We start from the raw sequence: 18204 nt of genomic DNA on the forward strand, positions 1-18204 counted from the left end.
TTTTGATTTCATAAAAGTGACTTAAATCCTTCAAACTCTTTTTCTAAATAAAGAATTTAAAAAATGGAAACCACTCCAATTTCAGTCATTGGCATCGTGGTTTCAGACTTTTTTGCAGATAAGTTCAAGCTCAAAACAAACAAATGGGTTTGTTTTAAAACAAAAGTTTGCCTATTAATGTCAAAAAGATTTATCCACATCACAGATATATAAATGGATCAGTTAGGCCCCAGTCCTGTAAGCTGTTCCATCTGGGTGGATCCTGATGCATATGCAAAGCCCTGCTGAAGCGAGTGGGACTCCAGATGGGCATGGGTTCTCAGGTATCACATGCAAGATCAGTGCCTTAGAATGCCATTTTAAAAGTAAAAACAACAAGGAGTCCTTGTGGCACCTTAGAGACTAACAAATTTATTTGGGCACAAGTTTTTGTGGGCTAGAACCCACTTCATCAGATGCATGAATGCCCAAATAAATTTGTTAGTCTCTAGGTTCCACAAGGACTCCTCGTTTTTGCTGATACAGACTAACACAGCTACCACTCTGAAACCTGTCACCATTTTAAAAATGTAACTGAGCACTTGCAACTCCATCTGGAAATAAATGGGAGCTGAGAATGTTAGTTGCCTCTAAGTATCAAGCTTTAATCTTTAATGTGCCTTTTAGCAATGGTATTTTTAAGAACATTTTTAAAAATGACACAATATATTTAAGTTAAACAAATAGCTAAAATGTATTAATATTTCAGATTTACAAATGCAACTGCACACCTTCAACTCCAAATTGTAAATTTCCTCATGTTTAAATACAAATGTACAAGAATGAAGCTGAAGAAATTTATGATTTGGAACCGAAGGCACGCAGGTCTGTTTAAGCTTCATTGCCTGTCATTTTCCTTTGAAGGAGCAGCATTAATTTTGAACTTGCACCCTTTAAAAACGGGTAGAGAGAATAAATTGAATTAAGGTGTCCCTCTGAGACATTAAGATAAGTTTGAATGTTTTTTCAAATAACACATTAGTTCCACAGATACATTGTAAAATTAAATGATGGAGAACCTGTTATAACGCAAGGCCCTCAATCTTGCAAAGGTTTATGTGTGTGCTTACCTTTATGCCTATGAGTAGTCTTATTGAACTCAGTGGAATTATTCACAAACTTGACATTAAACATGTGTAAATCTTTACAAGACTGGGGTCTAATCTCATAAAGATAGCAATTTCAGTGCAAGCCTAAGGGTAAATCTACACTGTGAGGTAGGGGTGTGATTCTTATCTCCCATACACCTACTTGTGGTAACTCTCATCTGAGCTAGCACACTAAGAATAGTGTAGCTGTGATACCATGGGCAGTAGTGAGCAGCACTACATGGTACCCCGAGTACAAACCTGCCTGCACCCCAGGGGTATGTACTTGGAGCAGCTATGGCCCCATGATACCACGGCTACACTTCTATTTTTAGTGTGCTAGCTCACATGAGAGCTAGTGCTTGAGCAAGCTGGGAATCATACCCCTAGCTCGTGATGTAGACGTAGCCTAAAGGGTTAAAGAGACCCCGAGATGAAGCCAAAGTAAAGCAGTTGGTACAAGTTACATCACTCTATGTGCCAAAACTATGTAAACACACAAAAAACCACCTTTGTTTGAAATGAAAATGAAGTTTAACATATAAACAAGGGAAATGAGTTAATTATTGAAATTATTCTTTTAGGAATAAGGAGAAGGGTCTTCCCCACCAACATTCCTGCTTCAGATACTTGGAATATCTATTTTGTAAAGAATATTATGCTTCATTAATAAGATTGGGCCACAGTAATCGTTAATTTCTGGCCAGTTGCCATCCCACTAAAACTGATGAGAGTTTTGTAATAGTACCAGTTCTTGGCCCTTTGTTTCCAAAACTCCCACTGATGCATTTATCAAGCGCAGCATATAAGCCAGTATGTGTTACTGAAGAGTTCAGAGTTCTGGCATATGGGCGTTACCCGTTTTTTAAAGAAAAGAATGCATTGACGCATGGTTTGGAAAAGAAAGGTGGCTTAAATTTTGCAGCTGATATGGTCCTAAATTATGCATGTCCTTCTCTACAATATTCAGCACAAGTTTCCCAGTGTTATTAAACAGTTAGTTTCCCCAAACTGGGGTCCTCGGACCATGGGTGTGTTGCAAAGCTGAATGTCAGATACTGCTGGCTCATATTCCACTGCTAAATTACATCAAAAGTTAAAACTCAGGTCAGTAAATGAGAGAAAAATCATTAAAGTTTTCATTTCCATTTTTTGTTGAGCTTTAATCAGAATTTTCCACCTAATTCTATACAGGGATTTTATGCCTGATCATGACTGGGAGGTGGGGTGTCCATGAGACCTTTTTATAGGGCGACCACATATAATGTTTGGGAACCCTGGTTCCACCTCACTGATTTCCCAGCTCAAAACCTAGTTTCTTCCTTGCCCAAACCTTAATTACTCTTGCCCTCAGTTGCTGTTCTATTGTGTAACTCCCCAATACTTTAGGTGACTGTTTGCATGAATGCTGCCCTACAAAATAAATGTGGATTGTATTGTTCTGGCCATTTGTTTAATCTTGGTCATTCAGGTGAACAGCAATAGAGACAAGGTTCTGGGCTGCCTTTGAGGTGGGGTTGGAAAGGGGTGCAATATGACGCAGAGCAGTCAGCACACAGAGTGCATTCAGAGTGTGAGAGGTGGCACTCAGGCTGACCCTTCAGCATATTTTGGGGGAATGAGACGGGAGAAAATCCCAAGTTGCTGGGTGTGTGTGGGGGAAGAAAAACTCACCCGTCTTCTCAGAACACTGTAGAGGTGGGCACAACCTAAGCCTGCCCATCAGTATATTGGGGTGCAGTGACATCCCCAGGGTGGGCCCCCCACTTCAGCACAGTGGGGGTAGGTATGAGGGGATACCCCCAAACTACCCCCAGTCCAGCAGATGAGGGTGGGGGTCACCCCCAAGGCTGTACCCCAACTTCAGCACACTGGGGGCAGGAGGACAGCCCCCCAGCTTAATATATGAGGGTGGCGGTCACCACCCCAGGCTGTCCTTCACTTCAGTGTACTGGGAGGGGGCACACCCCAGGTTGCCCCTTCAGCACCCTGGAAGCAGGGGGACACCCCCTAGTTCAGCCCAGTGGGGGTCACCTCCCAGGCTGTGTCCCCCCCTTTAGCAGACTGGAGGCAGGGGGACACCCCCTAGTTCAGCCCAGTGGGGGTCACCTCCCAGGCTGTGTCCCCCCCTTTAGCAGACTGGAGGCAGTTCAGCCCAGTGGGGGTACCCCCAGGCTGCCCTTCACTTCAGCACACTGGAGGCAGGGGGACACACCCTAGTTCAGCCCAGTGGGGGTCACCTCCCAGGCTGCCCCCCCCCCCCCCTTTAGTAGACTGGAGGCAGGGGGGTACCCCCAGGCTGCCCTTCACTTCAGCACACTGGAAGGGGGAGGGCACGCCCAAGGCTACCCCCTTCAGCACACTGGAGGCAGGGGGCCACCCCCACAGCTTAACGTATGGGGTGGAGGTCACCCCCCCCAGCCTGCCCCCCCAGTACACTTGAGGCAGGGGACAGCCCCCCAGCTTAACATATGAGGTGGAGGTCACCCCCCCAGCCTGTTCCCCCCCCCTTCAGCACACTGGAGGCACGGGGCCACCCCCCAGCTTAACATATGGGGTGGAGGTCACCCCCACCCCAGCGCACTGGAGGCAGGGGGACAGCCCCCCCCAGCGGGGGTGGGGGCGCTCCAGCCGGGCCGTCCCCGCTCCCCTCCCCCCCAGAGGCCGCTGCCCCCGGGCCTCCCGCTCTGTGGTGTCCGGGGAGGGGGGAGCGAGGGGGGGCGGTCCCTGCCTGTGGGGGGGAGCGAAGCTGCTGCAGCCCCCTCCCCCGCCCGCTCTCTCGCTGCCTCCTTCCCTCTCCGCTCGGCCGGGCTGCGCTGCCGCCGCCGCCTCCATCTTGTCCCCCCCCGCCGCCGCCTCCCTGCTTCCCCCCCGCAGCAGCAGCCGCCGGAGCCGGAGCCGCGGCGGCGGAGCGAGGGGGCCCCGGGGGGCGCGGCGCGGGGAGCAGCGGGGCCGGGCTCTGAGCCGCCGCGGCGGTGGCATGCGGGGGCGGCGCTGAGGCGACAGCCGCGGAGGCGGCGGAGCGGACCCGACCCAGCCGACATCTTGTCCCCCCCAACCCCCCCCGCGAGCCCGCCCCGCGCCGGAGCCGCCGCGGCGGCGGAGGAGGGAGGAGCAGGCGGCGGCAGCGCGGCCAGGTAAAGCGGAGCCCGCGGGGCCGGCACCCCCCACCCCGGGGGGTCGCGGGAAGGTGACCCGGGGGGGGGCGGGCGGGGCGGCGGCCGTCCCCGGGCCGGGCGCGGCTGGGGCGGGGGGCGCGGCCGCCGCTGCGGCGCCTTATAGCGGGGGCAGCTGAAAGGGGTGGCGGCCGGTGAGGTGGGGTTGGGGGGGGGAAAAGCTGGGGTAAGAACCCCCCCCGCCATCTTGTCCCCCCGAACGGGGGTAGCCCCGCCCACCTTCTCCCACCCCATTGGCCGAGGCGGGACCGAGGCCCACCCCTTCCCCGCGCTCGACCACAGACCCTGTGCTAGCATTGGTCACTATGGTCGGATGGACGGCGACGGCAGCCAATGGCAGCGGAGATCTGGCTCCCCTCCCCGTGCGCTCCCGCCGCCTGTGTAAGCGGAGGAGGGATTTTCCCCGCTGAAGGTCTCGGGAATGCTGGAGAAGCTACAGGCCCCGCCCATCCCCTGCTGAGACCCGGCACCGCTCACTGCATGCACCACCCCCCTCCCGCGGGCTGACCCACCTCAGCCTTGCGGAGGGGAGCGCCCTGCTGAGACCTGGCACCGCTCACTGCATGCACCACCCCCCTCCCGCGGGCTGACCCACCTCAGCCTTGCGGAGGGGAGCGCCCTGCTGAGACCTGGCACCGCTCACTGCATGCACCACCCCCCTGCCGTGGGCTGACCCACCTCAGCCTTGGGGGGGGGAGCGCCCTGCTGAGACCCGGCACCGCTCACTGCACGCACCACCCCCCTGCCGAGGGCTGACCCACCTCAGCCTTGTGGGGGGGGGAGCGCCCTGCTGAGACCTGGCACCGCTCACTGCACGCACCACCCCCCTGCCGAGGGCTGACCCACCTCAGCCTTGTGGGGGGGGGGAGCGCCCTGCTGAGACCTGGCACCGCTCACTGCACGCACCACCCCCCTGCCGTGGGCTGACCCACCTCAGCCTTGGGGGGGGGAGCGCCCTGCTGAGACCCGGCACCGCTCACTGCACGCACCACCCCCCTGCCGAGGGCTGACCCACCTTAGCCTTGTGGGGGGGGGAGCGCCCTGCTGAGACCTGGCACCGCTCACTGCACGCACCACCCCCCTGCCGAGGGCTGACCCACCTCAGCCTTGTGGGGGGGGGAGCGCCCTGCTGAGACCTGGCACCGCTCACTGCACGCACCACCCCCCTGCCGTGGGCTGACCCACCTCAGCCTTGGGGGGGGGAGCGCCCTGCTGAGACCCGGCACCGCTCACTGCACGCACCACCCCCCTGCCGAGGGCTGACCCACCTCAGCCTTGTGGGGGGGGGAGCGCCCTGCTGAGACCTGGCACCGCTCACTGCACGCACCACCCCCCTGCCGAGGGCTGACCCACCTCAGCCTTGTGGGGGGGGGAGCGCCCTGCTGAGACCTGGCACCGCTCACTGCACGCACCACCCCCCTGCCGAGGGCTGACCCACCTCAGCCTGGGGGGGGGGGGGGAGAGCGCCCTGCTGAGACCCGGCACAGCTCACTGCATGCACCACCCCCTGCCGTGGGCTGACCCACCTCAGCCTTGGGGGGGAGCGCCCTGCTGAGACCCGGCACAGCTCACTGCACGCACCACCCCCCTGCCGAGGGCTGACCCACCTCAGCCTTGTGGGGGGGGGAGCGCCCTGCTGAGACCTGGCACCGCTCACTGCACGCACCACGCCCCTGCCGTGGGCTGACCCACCTCAGCCTGGGGGGGGGGGGGGGAGAGCGCCCTGCTGAGACCCGGCACAGCTCACTGCATGCACCACCCCCTGCCGTGGGCTGACCCACCTCAGCCTTGGGGGGGAGCGCCCTGCTGAGACCCGGCACAGCTCACTGCATGCACCACCCCCCTGCCGGGGGTTGACCCACCTCAGCCTTGAGGGGGGAGTGCCCTGCTGAGACCCGGCACAGCTCACTGCATGCACCACCCCCCTGCCGTGGGCTGACCCACCTCAGCCTTGGGGGGGGGGAGCGCCCTGCTGAGACCCGGCACCGCTCACTGCATGCACCACCCCCCTGCCGTGGGCTGACCCACCTCAGCCTTGTGGGGGAGCGCCCTGCTGAGACCCAGCACCGCTCACTGCATGCACCACCCCCCTGCCATGGGCTGACCCACCTAAGCCTTGGGGGAGGCCCCCTGCTGAGACCTGGTTGAGCTCACTGCATGCACTATCCCCTGGCCATGAGCTGACCCACCTCAGCCTTGGGGGAGGCCCCCTGCTGAGACCCGGCACAGTTCACTGCATGCATCATACCTCTGAAAGGAGCTCTCGCCTAAGTCCTTACACATCTTATTGTGTGCATCATCCCGAGACTGAATCTTGGGAGCTCATTGCATGCATCATCTGTTGCCTGACAAAGTTCACTGCTTGCGTCATCCTCCCTGAGAAAGTCGTCTCTGCTGATACCTGGCATAGCTCATTGCATGCAACATTCCCGGCTTAGTGGGGCCATTACTGAGGCCTGACTCAGGTCACTGCCTACACTATCCCCATCATGAGAGAAGAGATTCTCCTGGTGGGGCCCGACATGACTCACTGTATGCACACTGTCCCTGGTTTGGGAACCTAGAGGACCCCCATACTGAGGCCTGCCACTCTTCTCTACATGCACCAAACCCATCCTGAAACCAAGGCTTTCCTACAGAGACCTGATACTACCCATGGCATGCTCCATTCTCACAATAGGCGGAGATCACTCCTGCTAACACCTGGTGCAGCTCATTGCACGTGCTTTCCAGTGGTTTGGCCTAACATCGTGCTTGCACCATCTCCTCCTGAAAAGTGACAGAGTTCAATGTAATCACTATCCTCACCATGATATTGTACCATCTTCACAATCACCGGCATAGATCTTAATCCCCCTGACTTGAGGCCTGACTCAACTCTCTGCATGCACTGTCACTGGCGTGGTGGTTACCTGTGCTGGGCATTTGATGAGACTTGATAAAACTCACTGTGTGCACTGACACAGATGTAGGGCATGCAGCTGTATTGAGCCTCTGCTGAGCCCAAACACAATTCCTCATATGTTTCAGTACAGGCATGAGGGCAGAAGAGTCCAAGCCATCTGCAAATATCTGTGTTCTGTCCCTGGGAAAGAGTGGGGCTTGGGGGACATGGGTCTGGTAGGCATGTAAAAACCGTGGGTTCATGGGCATTGTGGAAGGAGTGTGATTAGGGGCATGACTGGTGTTCAGTCTGGCTGGCATGAGAAATGAATGCAGTCTAGTGGCAAGATGAAGCGTAAGTGAAGTGTGACTTGAAGACATTGAGGATTGTTTCTTTGTGGCATTTATTGGTTTATTTATAGGTGCCCGTCGAGTGCTCTGGAATATTAAATTAAAAATCACAACAGAGACCAACATAAACAAGGTACTTCCCATAACTGTATCTATGTCAGCCCGTGTCTTTCTAAACTGCGTTAGAGAAGAGTGAAAAAAGCTTGGCTTTTCAGTGTGCCCAGAAGGTTAAGAAATCTGGGCCCTCGTGAACCACGGTTGGGACTGAGTTCTAAAACTGAGGACCTTTCACAGAGAATGCCCTGCCAGCTGCTTCTTTTTCTTTATATCAAAGGAACGGCTCTTCGAGCATCTCTGCAGGTCTCAGTTGCAACGGCATGTCATGGAGAGAGAGGCAGTCCCTCAGGTAACCAGGTCCCAAACCATTTAGGGCATTGTAGGCAAAACCAACCCCTTGAATTCCACCTGGAAGCTTATTGGAAGTCAGTTCAGATCATGCGGCACTGATTGGATGTGTTCCCATCGTGCAACTCCATTTAATAAATGGGCTGCAGGATTCTGTACCAGCTTCAGCTTCTGAATGGTCCTGGCACTCAGCTCCACGGAGAGCACATTACAGCAATCTTATCTTCATGGCATGGAAAACTGTGGCAAACTCCATTTTGGAGAGAAAACATCGCACTTGTCTTGCCAGTGTAGATGGGGAAAAGTGCCCTCTTGGCCACATCTGCTACCTGGGCAGTCCAGAGCAGCCCAGAATATAACAACAGCTTCAAGTGGTTCACCTGTTTGCAAATGGCAATTGCACTCTGTGAATGAGGGGTGCTAAAATAAGATCCCCCAATAAGATCCAGCTGCTTTCTCCAGCCCACCAACGTTTTCTCAGTCTTGTCTGGATTGGGTTGTATCCAGCTAACTCTCATTCAAGTCTCAAGTTAATCTAGGCACTTGATAATTTGTTTTGCTGCTCTCTCTGGGTCATACTGATGAAGATGTAGGACTGGATGTCATCAGTGTACTGAAAAGAGTGCAGCCCATGTCACCTCCCTTACTCTCTTTGAGGAGTGTCTTATACACATTGAACAAAAGAGTTGATTCTGTTGACCATGTGGCACCCTGCAAACGAGATCCATTGTGACATGGGACAGTTGCCCACAGCTATCTTTTGGGTTCTGTCAGAAAGATGGGAATGGAGCTGCCCAGGAGTAGCTACATCCATCCCTGCTAATGTCCACAAAAGAAACCAAAAAATTGTATGGTCAGCTGTATCAAAGGTACATCTAAAAGAATCATCATGGACACTTTTTCCACTACTAGGAGGAGATCAGCAGCTAACGTAATCAATGCAGTTTCTACCCCATATCCAGGCCTATAGCAAGACTGGGTAGAATCTAAGGAATCAGACTGCCAGAGTTGCCTTGTCACTCCCATCCTAATTAACCTTCCCTGACAATGGGAGATGGGACAATAGTGGATAGATAGTTAGCCAGATTGTTGACATCAGGAATTGATTTCTTGAGCATGGGCCTCAACACTGGGGAAACATTGACAATCTTGATCAGCAATGGACCCAGTTTCTCTACTGGTGTTCATCTGCCAGGAATGACAAGAGTCCAGATTTCAGGTTGTGACATGAAGATGACCCAGCATCTCTGTAATCTCAGCAAACAATGCCTGCCAAAACTCAGCAGAGAAGACAGTGTGTGTGTCCTCTCAAGATATAGTATAGCCCAGTGCAGACAAAATTGCTCATGTTTGGAACGTAACATGAAAACTTCACGAGAGAAACTTGACTTGGCAACTGAGGGGAGGCAGTAGGATTCACCAAGCTGTCAGCTGTCACTTGGAACAGTTTTGCTGTGCGAGACGTTGCAGATGCTATGGTGGAAGTGAAGAAACCTTTCTTAGCACAGCCATGGCATACGATCTTAAGAGCTGTTCGTGCCACAAGTGGTCAGGCTCTGCTTTAGGCTTCTGCTTTTAATGCTTTAGCAAAAGCTCCCCTTTTGCTTTGTCTGTCACAGTTCGCCAAGGTAATTTGTGAAGCCAAAGACAGCAGAGAGAGAGGGCCTTTTGGGGTCACTGTCTGTAGTGGAGGAAAAAAAAATTGTTATAAAGTCTTACTGAGTTATCAACAGAGTGGTCTGTTGGAAGAACAGCCTTCTCCCTCAAGACCTCCTAGAAACTCACTGGTTCCATCAGCCTCTAGGGCATTGGTTCTCAACCTGTTTACCATTGTGGGCCGTATGCAACTCTCTGTGTGTTATGTGGGCCACATCCACACTATATATACTACCTGTATGGCCCTGAGGATGTCACATGGGCCACAGTTGTGTGCTGATTGGGCCGCAGCTGACCCACGGGTTGAGAACTGCACTAGGGCAAACCATCAAAACACATCACCTTGGTGCGATGGGGGCATCCTGATCTCAGATCAAAGAAGCATGCGGTTGTCCCATAACAGGAAATATTCATCATTCTAACCTCTTCCCCCTGACGCAAACATCAGATCTAGAGTGTTTCCACCCTTACGAATGGAGCTTGCAATTATGTGGGGCAGTTTCATGGTTGTCATGGCATGAAATTCTGGAATGATCCAGAAGAACCATCATCTACGGGGATACTGAAATCACAAAGCATTATCGGCGACTTAGTGCCACTGTGATGAGGAACCCGATCTTCCCACAGTGGGCCTCCACACCCACCCCATTGGATCCCGCTCCCAGAACTCACACATGTTGCACACACACAGACCTCGCTGTGGTAGGGGAGACAGCCAGCATTTGAGATCAGATGCAAAAAGCACAACAATACCTCCTCCTGGATACCTTTTTGTTTCATGCTGAACCAGACAACTGGAGTCAAATGTGCCAACAATGATCCTGCAGCATCATTCATATTTTGCATGTAAAGTCAGGGGCCTAAGCCATTATTAAATCGTCGGTGGTACTAACTTCTTTAGCCACCGACCCTGTATCTGATAGTGTGGCTGCTGCTCTGTTGCTTCTGTTCACCAATGCCTTGTTCTCCTGAGCATGATTATTTAGTGAAACCAAAGGAACCAGAATGTAACATCTTGGCCTTCATTTACACCTTTGCCTCAGTCAGTGCCTGGTGTTTTCTTTTTGCCTTATCTCCCCCTGCTCACCACCACAAGAATTGAGGGATCTAAGCTCTTGGAGTCCATGCCTGCTTGGAGTCCCCCATATCCTCATCTGATGGCAACATTGTTCAACCTTCTTGGCCAGCCTAAGACATTTATCAGAGGGGCCTGGTGTCCAGATTAGAACCTCTCCAAGGCAGGACCCAAATCTGTCATAAAACACAACTCCCAGGGCACCCTGCTGTTTTCGGTGGTACTCTCACCCCCATTCCCTGAGGGACTCTCGCTCCATGGCACCCGTTCTTAAGCCAACTTAATTATCTCCACATCAACCAATCCAATCATACAGGCAGAACACACACAATACTGTGTCATACATTTTAACCCCCTCGCCCCCAGTCACCCCATCTGTACAAGTCTCAGTGGCTTCCTTCCAGTCCTGCGGGATGGAGGGGGTGGGGCTGAGCTATATCCTCCTTTGGCAGCTCTGCTGGATGACGGAGGGGAAGAACCAGGCTGCAGGTGGAGAAAGGTGAGCAAGTGGCTGGCGTGTAGGCTGATAGCAAGTATGTTGCTAGAGAAGAAATCTGCCTTGGTGATAATGGGGGAGATTCTGGAAAGCCTAGAGGCAAAATGGAAGGGTTGTGGCCTTGTTACTCTGGAAATGGAGTGGAGGAAGGTGAGACCTGCAGCCAGCTAAGCAAGGATTGAAGCTTGGTGGCACTGGAAGTGGATTAGCAAAGAGATACTGAGCTGCTGGTGCTGGGGAAGGAAGACTTTGTTGTCAGCACAGCAGAATGGCTCCAAAAGGACACTAGCAGAATGTGAAGTGGTGTCACTGGATGGGATTTAGGAAGAAGTGTGGCATAATGTCAGGGGAAGAGAAATATTTTATGGCATGAAGGAAGCAGAAGGGAAGGACTGGGTGTTACAGGAATGGAGTGGAATGGAATAGGAAGGGTGTACAATGAGCATGGAGGGTTGGTGAAGTAGGGTGTGGTGGCACTGGAAAATAGCGTTGAAATTCTGGAAGGGGTAAATCCAGTATTGCATGGATGTAAATCAGTATAGCTCTTGGCCCCTCTGTCAGAGGTTCTGTTTGTGTAATTGAATTGATGCAGGCCACATTTACATTTGAGAATCAGACTGCCCCTGAATGAACTGGTGGGACAGAAACGGGTTAAGCACAAATGGTTCAGTGTATGCATAACAGCCATGCTATTTGGTTCAGTTGTAGTGCTTTCTAGGTATCTAGCCCACAGTTCCCAGAAGCAGTGCAATATGGGAGATTTTTGAAAAGCCACCATGGGACAGTACGAGGAGGACTGTTTGAACCTTTATGCTATTACCTTTGTTCATGTTGGGACTAAAACAGCACAGACCACTACAGTACTTAGCCCTGTTGAAAGCAAGTATTTTGGCACCCTTTGGAGCAATTTTTTGTGACCATCAGGTGTATTACAGGGTGCTAGGAGGACTAAAGAATTAGAATGGCAAATTTCTCTAATGTAGACAAAGCTGCAGCGTTTGGCCAGCTCTATTTCAGATTCTTTCATTGTTTTGGAGTCAGGTTTCAGAGATGGTTATGCTGACATCGTGACAACTTTTTGGGTTCAGCTGCCCTCTCTGACCCAGCCAATCAGCTCTCACTGGTGGTAGTTTCAGTAACTTTTTAGATGCTTCTGCATTGTATTAAATGATTGTATGTTTTATAACCTTGTTTTTTAATGACAGGTTTCAGAGTAGCAGCCGTGTTAGTCTGTATTCGCAAAAAGAAAAAGAGTACTTGTGGCACCTTAGAGACTAACAAATTTATTTGAGCATAAGCTTTTGTGAGCTACAGCTCACTTCATCGGATGCATTCAGTGGTAATAGCTCACCTTAAGTGATCACTCTCGTTACAGTGTGTATGGTAACACCCATTGTTTCATGTTCTCTATGTATATAAATCTCCCCACTGTATTTTCCACTGAATGCATCTGATGAAGTGAGCTGTAGCTCACGAAAGCTTATGCTCAGATAAACTTGTTAGTCTCTGAGGTGCCACAGTACTCCTTTTCTTCTTGTTTTTTAAGACAGCCAATTCTGATGAGAGAAACCCCACTTTTCTCAATAGGCCTAAGTAGGAGGTAAATGTTGTGACTGGCTTGGGTGCATGCATGTATTTGCAACAGAGTCTTGAGGAGGCTGCATGCTCAGTTAGTGGCATGAGTAGTGGAATTTAATTCTGTTTACCAAACTTGGTGCCTGTTTAAATTCTTTAGGCTCCCGTTTCACTTGTGCTTCTGAAATCCTTGTTTTCCATGTTTCAGTCCCTCCCTTCTGTGTTCTCCAGTTCACTCTTTATAAGCCTGGTTGATTTTCAGTGAGAAGGAGGGCAGGAACAATTAAAGGAATGTGCAGTGGGTATTCTGTTCCCATTGATTTACAGGTTGGGAAGGAGGTTGACTAAGGATAACTTGTCTCTGCTGCCTGGACATCCCTTTCTTCTTGGTTGAGTTCATTTCTTCCGTAACTCCATTCCCCAAATGGGGATCTTTTGCATAATTTCTTTACTTCCCCATCAGAAAGTCATTTTTCTGCAGGGAAGCAAAGAAATCTGCGGGGGACATAAATTCTGTGCATGCACATGGCACATAATTCCCCCTGGAGTAAAATTGAGACAACCGGAAGCTCAGTCAGGACAAATTAAATTGGATTCTTTACTGCCTGCTGATCAGGTGGCTGATTAGTGTTTTAAGGGCCATGGTTGCATTTTATGATACTCCATTAGTCCTGGCTGCAACCTTGACTCCCCATGGCATATTAATACTCCAAGGCTAGAAGCATCATTCCTAGAACTTGTTTACCCCTCACCAGTAGAACTAACTGATTATTGTTGTAGGGCCTGACCCCTGCAAGCCCTTACCCATTCTTGCCTCTTGTGAATATGCGTTTGCAGGGTCAGGCCCTTTATAGACCAAAAATCATACAATGAGCTAAACACAAATTACATTTTATAATGTTTTTTCATGGCTGCAAATTCTGTAAGCAGGGCTGAAATTATATATTTAAATAAAATATTGGTGAGGCAGCAGTTCAGACCCTTCGTGCACCTTCAGTGCAGCAAGAGATAAGCCAGGAGCCCACTTATCTTTTCAGGAGGCTTTCATGTTCTGTTTTTCTTTTTCTTCTCTCCCTGTCTTTCTGGGTCTGTTTTTTCATGTGATTTGGCCGTTTTCTTCCCACAGCTCATTTTCCTGTTGCTGGCGCGGCCACTGTTCTCAAGTGATTTATCTGGCTCCCTATTAACATTCCCATCTTGCCTCTTTCCCACCTCTGTCCTCCACAGCATTTCTGTTACTACATTTTCTTTCCTCTCTCTCCAGCCGCCTCAATTCCCACTGAATCTTCTGGCTCCAGCATACAGTCCTGTCTCACCCTGTTAAAAAATCGTCGCCCTAAACATGTTGTGCTTGCTGTTTGAAAAGTGTTTGAGAGAAAAAAAAATCTCCTTTCCCGTGTTGCTCTCTCGTCCCCTGTTCCATGTTGACCAGTCAGCACTTGAGCCTGGAAATGGAACCTAGCCTCTCTGTCACCCACTGTGTTTCCTTGAGAACCCCACCAAATCGCAGAAGGAATGGATGCTTCGTCCTTACATCTGGCCTGCTACATTGCTAAATTCTTCCTCTGGCTTTGCTCGGCCAGTTGTGCCCCGTTCTGCATGTTCATATTGGGTTCCGGCCCATTCTGCATGTTGGGAGGCAGCCACAGGGCTAGTTACATACACGCTCCCTGGAGTGCTTCAGAGGGAACAGCTGCCATTGTGGAGAGAGAGGCTGGATACCAGTTTTCATTGCAGTCTCATCTCAGTTGTGTTGGTCAGTCAGTGCACCCAGGATTTTTAAATTAAAGCTAATCTATATCTCTAATCTATATATAATATTTATATTGCACCAGCCATGATGTGAACTGCATTTACTGTTAAAAACTAGTGATATTCAGTATAAAGGGATCACTGAAGGAGTGGTTATGCACATGGGGTGTAGGATTGAGGTCCCTGGTTCTCGGTAATTCCTTTCATTGTTTTCAAGACACAAGCTGTAATGAATGAACAGGCCACAGTCATCAGCTTCTATATTGTCTTTTAGCAGTAGATGTTACGTTCTTTGGCTGAGAGCTGTGTCTGGGATTATATACCCATTATGTATTAATTTATTTTATTTCTTTGACTGTTTAAAAGAAGCACCTGTTCTGACATGCTGCACCCTTGTATGCTTATTTGCAATATAAAGAAGTGAGGATAAATTGGATTCCCAGACTGCAGGAAGAATTGTGTTTACTGAAGGCCAGGTTGCCAATCTATTTCAGTGCCAGTCCCTTTCGGTAGATACCCTGGAAGTGCTCCAGAGCCATGAGACAACTTCAAACAGTACTTGGCCAGATTAATCTCTTCCAAACCTTTCCATATCCCATTGCACAACCATTGTCTTGCAGCACTTCCTAATGCAGCCCTCTGAGCCTGTGTCAGAATTTGCAAAATGAATATTTTTGTGGACTACTTTACAGAAGGGTAGAAAATAGGACCCAGATTGAAATGCTGGTTGCAACCTGAGCCAAGGAACTGTGACTGGCTCCACTTAAAAAAGACTGGTTCCTTTATGTAGCCTTATAGCTGGAACTCACATAATGTATTCTGTGAGCAGTGGGATATTACTTGCAGATATAGGCATATAACCCTCTTCTGTAGAATTCTCACCTGTTTTTTCACCAGACTTTGGAAGTACTGTTGCAGCTGTTGAGTGAAAATGGTACCATGGTCTAGGGGGCAGGAATAGTGCCTGCTTTTAAGTTTGGAAAATATCTAGTACATTGTGTGTGCTATGGGAAGTAAATAATAATAATAACAGGCACAAGAACATAGAGAAAAATTCCATGTGCAGCATGAACTTATTAATATATGGACAATGCCATCAGATATAAAAAGTGTTGTTCGATTTGGTGGGAGTTCCAACTGCGAGCTGAGCAAAGCACTCTCTCTACAACATTTAGCTCAATACCAAATACCATCAAACTCAGTTCAGCTTTTCTCAGCTGGTTGTACAGTGGTATGCCAGTCCTCTGAAAAGATAACAGAGCAGGGGCCTGGAGGGGATTTGCAATGCAATGCTACAACATAATGGGAGAAATAGTAGACCCTATCCACTGGTGGATGTGTGCCCCCTTGGGTCTAAAGAAGGAGGAAATGCTTTCAGTGCTTTAGTGAATCTGAAATTAGTTGAGCCTCTGGTGCAGTGGTCTCCAAACTTTTTGACTCGCGCACCCTCAGGGTGAAGACCGGCCGCAGACGTGCTGCTGACGGAAGAACGGAAGACTTACCACAGGCGGGCCCCCAGAGGGGAACACCAGCTGTGGACGTGCAGAGCTGCTGCCGAAGAAAAAAAACAGCAAAGTGCTGTCTGGTGGTGCTCCTGGTGCCGCGCACTCGCTGGGATCATCTCGCGCACCCCCTGGGATGCGTGCACCCCAGTTTGGAGACCACTGCTCTAGTGGACATGTTTCACTCCTATCATGCTGAGTAATTTTTTGAATCTGTGCTGCTCACGTTTTCCTGTGCTGCTGGCTTAAATTGTGCTCTGTGTTGTGTTACAGGGTTTCCAGGTGCAGCTATGAGGAAACCTCGGAGGAGGTCCCGGCAGAACCCCGAGGGGAGACGTTCTTCCTCGCCCTACAGCCTGAAATGCTCGCCCACCCGGGAGACTCTGACGTATGCCCAGGCCCAGCGGATAGTGGAGGTTGATATTGATGGACGCCTCCATCGCATCAGCATCTACGACCCCCTAAAGATCATCACGGAGGATGAGCTGACTGCCCAGGATATCACAGAGTGCAACAGCAACAAGGAAAACAGTGAACAGCCCCTGTTCCCTTCCAAGTCCAAGAAAACTCCCTCGAAAGGCAAAAAGAAAGAGTCGTGCTCCAAACATGCACCAGGGACATCTTTCCATTTACCCCAGCCCAGCTTCCGGGTGATGGACTCCTTCAGCCAGCCAGATGCCCCTCCTCTGCCTGCAGCATACTACCGGTACATGGAGAAGCCTCCTGAGGACCTTGATGCAGAGGTGGAGTATGACATGGACGAGGAGGATCTGGCTTGGCTGGACATGGTTAATGAGAAGCGGAAGGATGATGGCTATGGGACAGTTTCTGCTGACGCTTTTGAGCTGCTGGTGGATCGGCTGGAGAAGGAGTCGTACTTGGAGAGCCGCAACAACGGAGCCCAGCAGTCACTGATTGATGAGGACGCAGTCTGCTGCGTCTGCATGGATGATGAGTGTCACAACAGCAACGTCATCCTGTTCTGTGACATCTGTAACTTGGCTGTGCACCAGGAGTGCTACGGTGTACCCTACATCCCCGAGGGCCAGTGGCTTTGCCGCTGCTGCCTGCAGTCCCCTTCTCGCCCGGTTGATTGTGTTCTGTGCCCAAACAAAGGCGGAGCCTTCAAGCAGACCAGTGATGGCCGCTGGGCCCATGTTGTTTGTGCCATCTGGATCCCTGAGGTTTGCTTTGCAAACACTGTGTTCCTGGAGCCCATCGAAGGGATAAACAACATCCCACCAGCTCGCTGGAAGCTGACTTGCTACATCTGCAAGCAGAAGGGCATGGGAGCTGCTATCCAGTGCCATAAGGTGAACTGCTATACTGCCTTCCACGTCACCTGTGCCCAACGGGCTGGTCTCTTCATGAAGATAGAACCCATGAGGGAGACCAGCATCAACGGCACAACTTTCACGGTGCGCAAGACGGCTTACTGTGGGGCACATTCCCCACCCGGTACCACGAAAAAAGGGTCTACGACTGCTACCAGTGAAGGGGAGGAGGACATCGCGAAGGAAGAAGGAGAGGAGGAAGACAGCGTCAGCATCCCCAAGGGATCCCTGAAGAAGAGCAAAGTGAAGTTGAAGCAGAAGATCAAAAAGGAAGTCTGTGACCTGGCAGATGGACGTTCGTCTATGCCACTGGTGACAGTCACACAGATCCCCTCTTACAGGTGGGTGTTGGTACCGATGCTCTCTGGTGGATACCTGGGATTGGCCAGGTCTTTTGTATTAAGGACTGGGTTCATCCAGCATCTGTCTTCCCTTTAATCTTTAAACTGCACCCCCTGAAGACACTTGTCCATACTTCAGCTAGCAACAACCATGTTCAAAACACCTTCTGCAGAAGCAGGAACAAGCACCATTTTTGCACACGGTTGTTGTCGGCACAGTTGAAGCGTCAGAGAGAGACAGGGCGGGTGCGGTAACATCTTTCATTGGACTAGCTTCTGTTGTTATTTTTTCAGCAGTTATGCCCAAACTGTAGCTCATTCCCAGGGGATCTTTAACAAACACCAAGCCTAGCAATTAAGAAAAAAAAATCATTATGGGTTGAACAAAATGTTTTCGTTTGATTTTTGGGCCTTTTTAGCCGTTTAAAAAAAAATAAAAGCAAAGGGGGCTGGATTCCCAAGGGGCCTTCGGGACTGCTGGCAAATCCTTCTTCCTGGTATGGAGCATGGACTTGAACCCAGGTCTTCCCC

At 50.8% G+C, this 18204-nt stretch overlaps 1 protein-coding gene across 6 annotated transcripts in view; it reads left to right on the forward strand.

Annotated features, from left to right (window-relative positions):
* Positions 1 to 3783: 3783 nt before the first annotated feature.
* BRPF3 (bromodomain and PHD finger containing 3) overlaps positions 3784 to 18204 on the forward strand; it is a 48776-nt gene continuing 34355 nt past the window's right edge. For 5 of the 6 annotated variants that reach the window (XM_077839200.1, XM_077839202.1, XM_077839203.1 and 2 more), the window contains exons 1-2: positions 3784 to 4264; positions 16272 to 17673. In XM_077839200.1, coding sequence (XP_077695326.1) covers positions 16289 to 17673 — 1385 coding nt within the window. In that variant the 5' untranslated portion in view covers positions 3784 to 4264; positions 16272 to 16288. Of the gene's footprint in view, positions 4265 to 16188; positions 17674 to 18204 lie in introns of those variants that run through there. The other variant, XM_077839201.1, reaches the window with a different exon arrangement.

The sequence above is a fragment of the Eretmochelys imbricata genome, chromosome 21 (assembly GCF_965152235.1).
Source record: "Eretmochelys imbricata isolate rEreImb1 chromosome 21, rEreImb1.hap1, whole genome shotgun sequence".
Taxonomy (NCBI): domain Eukaryota; kingdom Metazoa; phylum Chordata; order Testudines; family Cheloniidae; genus Eretmochelys; species Eretmochelys imbricata.